Source organism: Crassostrea angulata, chromosome 7 (assembly GCF_025612915.1).
Source record: "Crassostrea angulata isolate pt1a10 chromosome 7, ASM2561291v2, whole genome shotgun sequence".
NCBI classification, from domain to species: domain Eukaryota; kingdom Metazoa; phylum Mollusca; class Bivalvia; order Ostreida; family Ostreidae; genus Magallana; species Magallana angulata.
In genome coordinates, this window is record NC_069117.1 from 28,771,634 (window position 1) to 28,782,161 (window position 10,528).

Below are 10,528 nucleotides of genomic sequence, written 5' to 3' on the forward strand. Positions count from 1 at the left end.
AAACTGTCAGGGCAGCTGTAACCAACCTCCACATCGACTCCAGGTGTCAGCGCATGCTCTCTGACCCCGACTTCATCTTATTTAACACCATATGGAAATTTCCATCCAACATGCACGAAATAGAACGCTGTAAATTCGTTGTCAAGCTATGGAGTTTTCCAACCTTACCTCCGGAAGTATGTATACTGTGTGTGGCAGTTGCTTCATCAATGTGTTTCAGCACATCTCGACCGTCTGCCTAGGAACCGTTGCTCTCCGAGACGCTTGGTGAACACAGTGATTGAGGACTTTGACATTTCACTTAGCGCCGAACTTTGCGGCCTTTGTCCACAAAAGTTAGACCTCTATCTATTCTAGCTGCAGATCTGTATCTCTCTGGTTGAAAAAATTCGGATAGACAAACCAGTTTGTCTATCCGAATTTTTTCAACCAGAGAGATACAGATCTGCAGCTATATCTATTCCTACAAGGATCCAGACTTCTCTCCGTCACCGTATCATATCACAACGAGCGCAGCCTGCACATCCTTAATTTCCGTTTCCTAAGGGACGCGGCTGCATGGTAATACAGACACTTGAAGTTTACTCAATAAACTTACCATTCTAGTAAATCGGGAGAAATATGTTCTCGCCAGCAATTGCAATGTACATATTTTATTATAAGCTTATTCCTTTTTTCACTAAAACTTCTATTAACTTTGTCGCTCATGTGCTGTATCTATAATTTGTGTTAAAATGTTATTCTTCATGCTATCTCCTATGGGAGGAAATAAAGATAGAATGAATGAACCATGACCTGATTATTGAAGTTCTTTCAGGGAATTTTACTGTAATATTATTTCTGACATTACGAAAGCTTTCGACAATTTTTATTTTATGGATCGTTAAAATATCATTTCTGAAACATTTGTTGTTCAACGAAGGGTGTGTGCCCATAAATATTTTATACGTCTTTTTGTATTTTTTATGAGAAAGTGGGAGAAAAAATTATAATTTGTATATTACTTCAATATCTCCTGAGGGAGGAAATGAAGTATGAATGAATGTCCGGTATAATGTCAATTTGACACTTTAATTAGCAACGGTGCATTTTAATTAATTAAAATTTAACTTGTATCGAACGCTGTTGCAATTAACTTATCCATTTTTTTTATCACTCTGGGAACTTCAACTCTTGTTTTAGACAAACAAAACGATAAAAACAAACAACGTAAACACAGATTTGCATTAATATTATAAGTCATATATTGCAACTGCAATAACTTTAAGATGTCTGCACTGCAGAGTCACTGTTTGAAGGCAATAATACGTATAAATACACGTGCTAAAATCAACTCCATTTTATTGAACTACAATTGTAGAATACTAGTGTTTGCTCAGAATAAAACGCCAGTAAATGATTCATCCTGATATGAACTGTTATCCCACATGTTGACACGGTTATTCATTTCTAGCAGAAAACATTTTGAAGATTTTGAAATTACAATATATACATGAAGAGCATGATATAATATCTGTATTATTTTAACATAATTGCTTAATTGACAATCCGATTACAACGATAGGTTCTTTGGGTGCTAAACATTTTATATAGAAAAGTAATCTAAAGAGTGATCCGTCAATACAATATCATAATTAAAATCAGATCAGAAATATACCAGGCTAAATCATAATACAATGAACAAAACTTAAAGATAATGACCAGTGCATGTAAAAAGGTAATATAAAGAAGTATATATCTAATTCTATTGAAAAGAGTTAAGAATTTCATCACTCGTTGTACAAACTACTGTGGAATTATTCAAATTTGTGGAGCCATTTTTCGTGGACCGTCAATTCCTTTGTGGATTCGCTTGTACGTACGTATAATAAAATTTTACGTTTGATATTTTTTTTAAAGATGATTAGTCCCGGTTGAGGAGTATCCAGGAAATCAAAAAAAAAAAAACACCTGAGCCTCTACCAATTAAAATGATTCCACAGGAAACAAGTATATATATATTAAATAGTTGAAGAATGTCTTCAATACACTGATATTCCTGCACGGAATTACAATAGGTTCACAATGTGTTCACATTATATTTCATTTGGCACAGAATATATGCATCAAGTGGACGGAGATTTATAAAAAAAAATCACTTTGAACACAGTGACGAATTGATTGTTGCGTCAATACCGACTTACTTCCCCTGGATAGCTCGGTAAACTATCCGACTGAACCACAACATCCGGGTGCGGATCATTAAAAGAGTACGGCGGTGGGGGTGAAGAAGAGTCGCTTGGACTGTCTATGGAGGGCGGGGGTCCAGAGCTGTACGGAGGCGGGGACAAAATACGCAAGGATAGTACTTCGTCGTTGGGTAAAGAACCGACACTTCTGCTGAGGTGAGACGTAAAAATCGAACCTGTCCGGCTGACGTTCCGGTGCTCTCTGCGAGAGGTGCTGTCGAATGGTTCTACGACCTGCGCAGTGTTTCTGGATCCACATGGACAGCCGCATCGTTTAGTGTGTAAGCAGACACAGAGAACTGTCACAAAGAGTACAGAGCATAACACTGCCCCTCCCATGGCCGCGAACAGGGCAACTTTGTTTGTCTCTTTGTCTTTCTTTTTTGGAGCGTCTGTTGTCGTCGAAGGTTGCATGACAAAATTTGTATCTGTAAGTATGAACATGTGAAAAGAGTTAATTGCATTTAAATACAAACAAAACCAGTCATACTTCTACAGGTTGGGACCAATCTCCCAAATGGGATAAGAGCCCGTTTGGGATATAATAGCCCAAATGGAATATACCGGTAAATTTAAAGTGCAAAAAATATTTTTTTTTTGATATAAATCCGCATTAATGTAAATCAAATGCAACAACTTTCGGTTAAGAAGTTTTTCTACATATCAATAGTTTGTAAGATTGATCCCCAAGAAGTTTTGGATATACTGAGGAATCAATCTCTGTAATAGTACAGCTACAAAAAGTTGGTTACCAAAAAGTTGTTGTATTTCATCTATTCTAATGCGGATTTATATAAAAAAAATTCAAAATCAATTTTTTTTATTTTTTGCACTTTAAATGTATATCCCATTTGGGCTATTCTATCCCAAACGGGCTATTATATCCCATTTGAGAGATTGGTCCCAACCTGTTCTACAGGTTTTAATTACAAGGGTTTTTTTTTTCTTGTTTCAAACTGATGTAAACACGTACCAGCGACATAGGAGAATTTCATCCCCTTGGTTTCCACTACATTATCGGACACGAAGATCACGTGCAGAACGTTAGAGGGACTGATAACTACCGGCTCATTGGACCCACAAAACTTCTTCAAGCTTGAATTTCCTGTAAATAGATATTTTGTATAGATTTTCTGTGGAGTCAGAAGTATTATTAAACGACATCGGGAAGAAGAGATTTGGTAGGAAAAGTTATCAATTAATTTTGTAATGTTTATCTGACAATATATATTTACATCCACTAAGCATGATTCCCTCTATTTCTTACATAAACCTATTGTTAATTCATAATTCTATAGAAAAATGACAGGACTGAAATCTACACGTCCCGTTTATTGATTGGTCGAAACCTGTACAGCAACCTCAGAAAAATCACGGACTGCACGAAATAATCATGATATGATGTCAGAATCAGATTTCCATCCGAGATGATTCGGCCGTTTCTTTTAGCTAACGTAATTTAGTAATTTAGTTAATTTTACTTACTTTTTACAATCAATTAGATTAATTAATTCGGTAAAAGAAAGATAAGAATATAAACGATAAAATGCTTTCTTTGAGGATCCATGCAGGTAGCGATCATTGCAGAAAACGCGGGTTATGTATTTTTTCTGCAATGTAGCCATCTTCAAATCCCGCATGAATATCACCAAAGAAATCACTTTATTGTTTAAATAAACAATTCATAGCAGATATTTTTGCTATAGTTTTGTTTTTATTGATAATTATTGGGGCGGGGTTGGGGGGGGGGGGGGCTTTTCTGAAGTTCCTCTACTGTATGATCCAAAATAAGCGAGGAACTTGGTCGGAAATACATGATTGGACTTGCCCGTGGTTTCTCTGCTATATGTCGAATACTTGTATTTTTCCCCATGGCACTGTAAGGTTTATGTAAAACTTACTATGGTCAAAGACTTCCGCATAGTCCCCATTACACCTGGGAGAAGGCTTGGCCTCTATGAAAGACTCCTCCACTTCGAACTTAATTTTGAATCCAACAGGTGCAATTATTTCCCAGTGGCAGCAAGCATTTCTGTATCAGAAAAAAACACATCACTTATAAATTATACTATATTGTAATCCATACTATGTAAATGATTGAAATTATTAATATTCGTTGAGACTCCATTCTTGTCGTTTTCGTTGGTACCTTTTACACACGAAAGAAGCTACACAACGGATTGTGAATAACAAGCTATATTCATTAACATGGAAGCGAGGATACAAAACACTCTAGCCAACCCCTTAAAGATTTACAATCCACGAAAATTTGTTCAGACATACAAAATAAATATAAATAGTACATAAAAAGCTAATTTATGGTACGAATAAACAAAATTAGAGTTATCGAACATTGCTTAGGATCGGAGATCGTTAAGGTTGTTTTGTAAAACGAATTTGATAAATTACAAAATAGACTTGGACTTTGTCTTGTGGTGTCAAACAGCAATGTGACGTAAGCCTTTCCGTTTCATTGCTGGCCACTCAGCCACGGCTCTTTGAAATCGACAAGATTTGTCTGGCTTTTGAGCTAAAACTACGCAATCTGTGTTTATTCACTTGGAACCAGTGTCATTTATCACTTGTTTCGATGCAAGAATAAGAAAATTACAACCTACCGAATGACCACTCTCTTGTTAAAATGGTTCTGTCATTACTTAAAACCAACTTTTATTTGCGTGTGAGAAATTTTCGCCAGGTTTGCGAGGGCCTTGTGGATACGAATATTTGTCGCCGCGAACCAGTCCTCAAATATTTCTGGTGTTTTTATTATTTCCACATAATGTACATCTCGCGCGCGAAAATTGGTTTATCTCCGGCAAAACGCGAAATGAAGACGTCAGAAATAAAATTTGTTTTACAGTAACTTAAATTAAGAATTACAAAGATTGCTTACCGTGGATATTTATGTGGGAAATTAGGGGTGATGGAATATTTCGGATAAATCTCAGCATTCAGGGTAACTGTAGCGGCGGTTGAACAGTGTTGTCCAAAAGCTTTTTAGAAAAAAAAAAATAAAATCAATCAATAATATATTTTTTGTAGCTAATTTTTAGGACAAAATAACTATTTAAGTACTTTATTCAATATTATCCAACTACAACATTCATTAATGATAACCTAAGAAAGTGGTTGTTAATTAATCTATTATTTATTTTTATTTTCAATGTAATTTTTTTTAATTGTGCAAATTTTAGTGAAAGAAAGATTTTGATGAGAATTAAAAACAAATTTCCTTTTCTGCAAACGAGGAGCAAATAATTCCTATTTTATATTCATGTTATTAAAGAAAATAATTATAATAGTGTCTGTTGCGATAAAGTATTAAAATATATATATATATATATATATATATATATATATATATATATATATATATATATATATATATATATATATATATATATATATATATATATATATATATATATATATATATATATATATATATATATTCAATTTTGCAGAAGTAATAGAAAAGAAGAAATCTCTTTATCTTACCTATTTTTAATTCAGCCACCAATAAAAAACATACAGCAACAACCAAGTATCGTCTTATACTTGGGCATCCATTGGCCATAACACGTCTACAAAAGAGTTCAGCATCAAATATACAATTGTGATAGGAAACTGGGTGAGGCAATGAGAGTGCCTTTCACGCCATAGTGGATTTCAATCAGTCTTATGCAAGTTTTTCTGTTTTTTTGTTTTTTGTTTTTGTGCGGGGGGGGGGGGGTGTTTTGTCGGGGTTTTTTTTTTGGGGGGGGGGGTTCGTTTTTGGTCTGTCGGAAAAGCCAGAGAAGAGGCGATTATTAATACATATTTGGGGCTGTATATAATGTGTCTGTATCAATACTAACGTATTGCTTTTAGGGATTGTGTATTTATTGATGTTTATTTCTGCTCCTGCAAATAAATGGTACCTTTGTATATGGGTAAGACAACTTGGTATGTGTTATATCAGATGTACCTCCCATTGTAACTTACTATGCTTACTTAACAGTACAATATTTATGTATTTCATCTATTCTTTGTTATAATAATGTTGTTTTATTATTTTAATGCATATGCCCCCCCCCCCCCATCCCGAGAGACCTTGACTGATGAATAAACATACATACTGTATATTTTATCGTGTGCATTGTGAATCGAGTTTTCCACCATGCACTCTATTTTTTTATGTCAACGACCGGGTTTGGACTCGATAAGGTTTTTTTTTTAACTGCCTTGCTGTTCAAAGAACATTCCCTTTCAATGGACGTCTGAAATTATTTTAATTTATTTCAATTTGTTTTAATTATCTTCCAATTAAATATTTATTAATCGAGTTCAAATCCAGAGCGTTATTTCTCATGTACGTTGAACATATTTAAACGATTATACAAATGATATGCAATCATTCAAGACAGTTTTGATTTTAATGTCTTGCGAAATTCAGCTACCATACATGAGAAAAAAATTAATGCACTCAGTATAACTTGAACCACTTAAGCGAGAATATGATGAATCGTGTTTGGATATGAAAAGATCGTCAAAAATTCAGATTACAGAAGTGTTTGTTATGCAATGTTAGTGCATGATAAAATTAAAATATATAAGATTGCAAAGTTTACTTTTTTCTTTGTCCACTTGAGCCTTCATTATTTATTGGCAAATAAAAAGGCAAACGGAAGTTGTTTTTTTTTTACCTGGATATGAATATATTGCAAAATCTAACTGGTTTTCTACTCTGCGCTTTTGTGGGACATTTCTTTGGTGCTAATAGATAACCGAATAAACTAATAAAAAGCTATTGAGATAAATAAAGGTAAATAATAATTATAATATATGTTAATGAAGCAAACAAAATCACTATTATAATTTAAATTTTACAATAAGTTGTTAATTAATATGTCATTTATATTTAAAACATATACAAGTGTAGTTAAAATTGTGATGTTATTATAAATGTATTCAAAAAAAAATCTTTGCAGGTTCCAGATAGAATAGCAAAATCCTTAAGTTGGTTACCCGTCCTTGATAATTTCTTTTTGCATGTTCTGTATAACTACTTTATTTTCAAATAATCATTGCAACTCGATTCCAAAAGGCTAATGACATCGTTGTTAATGTTATTATCAGGATCATTAATTCATAGTGTTGAAAAAAAAAATACAAATTTCAGAATCTACATACTAGTAGTTGGGTTGAAATAAGGAATAAGGAATCATTTTTTGAGTATTATGAGGTGATAATTTCGGTCGGGGTGTGATCAAATCCAATAAAGCCCGAAGGGCTTTATGATAGATTTGATCACACCCCGACCGAAATTATCATCTCATAATATTCAATGAATGATTCCTTATTACTTATATTTATATAATATTAAGCCATCGTACGATTATATATTTAAATATAACTAAGCAAACCCCGCTGGCGCCTCGATTTGGCGTCATTTGTATTATGGGTTATATAGTACAAAATCGATACGTAGTGTTATCACAGGCAAAGACACTGGAAAATGTAAATATACACTATTATTTCAGATGGTGCTACAGGAATAACATCTACCTTTTTCAGAAAGAAATGCAATGTTAAATAACTTTGGAAATAAACACTGTCGTAGGAAACTTTCGTAAATAAAAAGAATTTTCATTTATTCATTTTCGTCCTCTTGTCATGTTGTAAATTTTGAATTTACTGGGCGGGTGTAAATACAAAATTTACAAGTTGTCATATTGTAAATTTTGTATTTACACCCAACCTGTAAATTCAAAATTTACAACATGACACTCTCCAGAAATATTTGAGATGAATTTTAACGCGATGTACCTTTTGATATATTCTTTTGAACATTCAGTCTAGCTTTCAAATTACACTTATCATTACACAGGATACGATTTCATGTTTTTGGACCAAGTATTCGACCTATTAGAACTAACCTAAGACATGATTTTTTGAGTATTCAAATAAAGCGAAACTTCTTCTCTTGTAGATTTCTTTTGAAAACGTAAATCATGGCCTCAAGTTTTATTACATAATTTTGCAACCCAAAGAAACGGCCTTCTTATGTAAAAGTAATCTGTGGATCATGATTGCATTTTCAATATACTCTTATATGAATGACATTGACACTTTTTTGAGACTTAGAGCTATTATTTTGAGTGTCACGATTTAAACCTACATTGCGCGAGCTCCAATTTTGAACCCGCATGTAATCAATACCCTCTGTCGCTATTTACCCAGGACATGTGAACTTTAAATTTCCAAAGAACTTGTGTATCTCTTCCTGAATTGTCTTTAAATAAGATGCCATTGTTCTAAATTGAGAATTAATGCGAAACGCATGATAAATAAGCGTGCCCTGTTTGTTAAATGTACATCTCTCTCTCTCTCTCTCTCTCTCTCTCTCTCTCTCTCTCTCTCTCTCTCTCTCTCTCTCTCTCTCGGAGCACACAAACACACATGTCCTGGATATATACTGAATTTTACATTATTTTAACGTTTTTCTATTTAGAACATAAAAAGCTTAATATGACTCAAAAACACGTTAGTGTGGTTCACCCATTGTAGATTTAAATGTACTTCTTTTATTTAGCAACACGTTCGCACCTCACAATTACATTCAGATGTATATTTAGCAATAGACGGTATTAGAAATAGTTTGCTAAATTTCTCTTAATACATACTCCCGATCTTCGTCCCATTTTCATCTGTCAAAGAAACAGATAACCAACCCCCTCCCCACTCCCTCTCACTTTTAAATAAAAATACACAAATATTTAAATACTTTCGATACATAAAGTACTGAAAACACGTACCTAGATACACCATCTAGAGTCCATTTGCCTAATCCGGTGGGTGAGGCATGATTACTTGTACATTCACATTTCAAGATGTCTCCATTCTCCTTAGGTTCGTCTGTTCCTACGTATTTCTTGAGAAGAGTGGCCACGAAATTCGATTTACCTTGCCGATGACCCAGAGAATTTTAAGATCCGGGTGAATAGTTCTGCGCACATTCCATATTATACGGTTGGGTTTGCATGCCTAGTAGTTTAAATGTCAGCGTTTGTTCCATATTCGTGGTTTATAAAAATAATCGATTAACACGAACTGAGGGGAGGCACAGAGAATAAGAAAAGTGTTTTAAAGTTTTCAGTTAATAATGAAACCAAACGGATTTATTTATTTTTTGCCTAGCTGTATAATCACTGCATGCATTTAATGTTACAAAAAGAATTGATTTCCATTTGAGATATTTGTTTTATTTCTATAACGATGACTGCAGGTGTGTGGGTTTTTTTTTTAACAATCAATAAAACTAACCGTCCGTAAAGTGGTGCATCACTTTATACAGTTTGGTGTATATCGGAGAGCATCAGTATTTTTTACTCTTGTACCAAATAAAGTCTCGCCAGAAATGAGCTTAACCAATATCGTCAATAACATACATATCTTGTTTTGAGGGAGGGTGGTGTTAATTTGATGACAAAGTAAATATGCACTTTTTTCCCTTGTTTGTTCACCTTTTTAAATTCGAAATGATTTTGATAACAGGCTAAACTTTGCTGAGAACATTTACGTATATCTTTACTAATATGATTAGAAACTTTTTTTATTGTATGTATAAGTTTTGCATTTATGTTTATAATCTGTTAGTCATTCATGAATTGTATGGAAATGGCGATAAAAGTTACGGAACCTTGCCCAAGTACATTCTATAATAAGACAGGCTCAAAATGTTAAAAAATAAAACTACCGCCGTGAATCCAGAAAAATTAATTCAAGAGGGGTCCGATTGGTGATTTTGTTTTCCAGGGGTGTAGTTAGGGGTCCTAGGCCTATTTTCTAGAAATTTAGTGCGAAATTTTGATTTCCAGGGTGATGGTCCCCCCCCTTAACCCTCCCCTTTTTATCCACGCATGAACCAAATCAAAGTATCTTTATTTCGTATTTTCGTGCTTTGACGTTGGTTTTTTCGTTCGACTTTAATCTTATAATCAAGTATGGATAGATAAAATCAAAATACATTTTGAATAAAGTCTGCTTAATACACAATTTTTTGAAGAATCAATTCAACTTTTTTCTCTATATTTTGCCTGCACTATACATGATTCTGTGCGGTATTAATTCTTCGTTTGGTTTCACTGCTTTCAAGATTCTTTCAATTTTGATTTTAAATACTATAAATAAAATGTCACTCCGTTCAGAAATTTTAGAATTGTACACATAAAATAATATTCATTATAAAAAGTAAAAATTGCAAAAGCCCAATTGGTTTCAAACTCGTGGTTTGCAGATAAGGGCCTTAGTCAAAA

At 33.6% G+C, this 10,528-nt stretch overlaps 1 protein-coding gene across 1 annotated transcript; it reads right to left on the reverse strand.

Moving 5' to 3' along the window:
• Nucleotides 1–1,195: 1,195 nt before the first annotated feature.
• LOC128157533 (CUB and sushi domain-containing protein 3-like) lies at nucleotides 1,196–9,223 on the reverse strand. Its single transcript, XM_052820122.1, has 6 exons — nucleotides 9,029–9,223; nucleotides 5,730–5,815; nucleotides 5,125–5,224; nucleotides 4,130–4,260; nucleotides 3,202–3,333; nucleotides 1,196–2,656 (listed from the first exon to the last, which is right to left on the reverse strand). Exons 2-6 carry the CDS (start codon nucleotides 5,806–5,808, stop codon nucleotides 2,169–2,171), a joined length of 930 nt encoding a protein of 309 aa, XP_052676082.1. The 5' UTR covers nucleotides 5,809–5,815; nucleotides 9,029–9,223; the 3' UTR covers nucleotides 1,196–2,168.
• Between the last annotated feature and the right edge of the window lie 1,305 nt (nucleotides 9,224–10,528).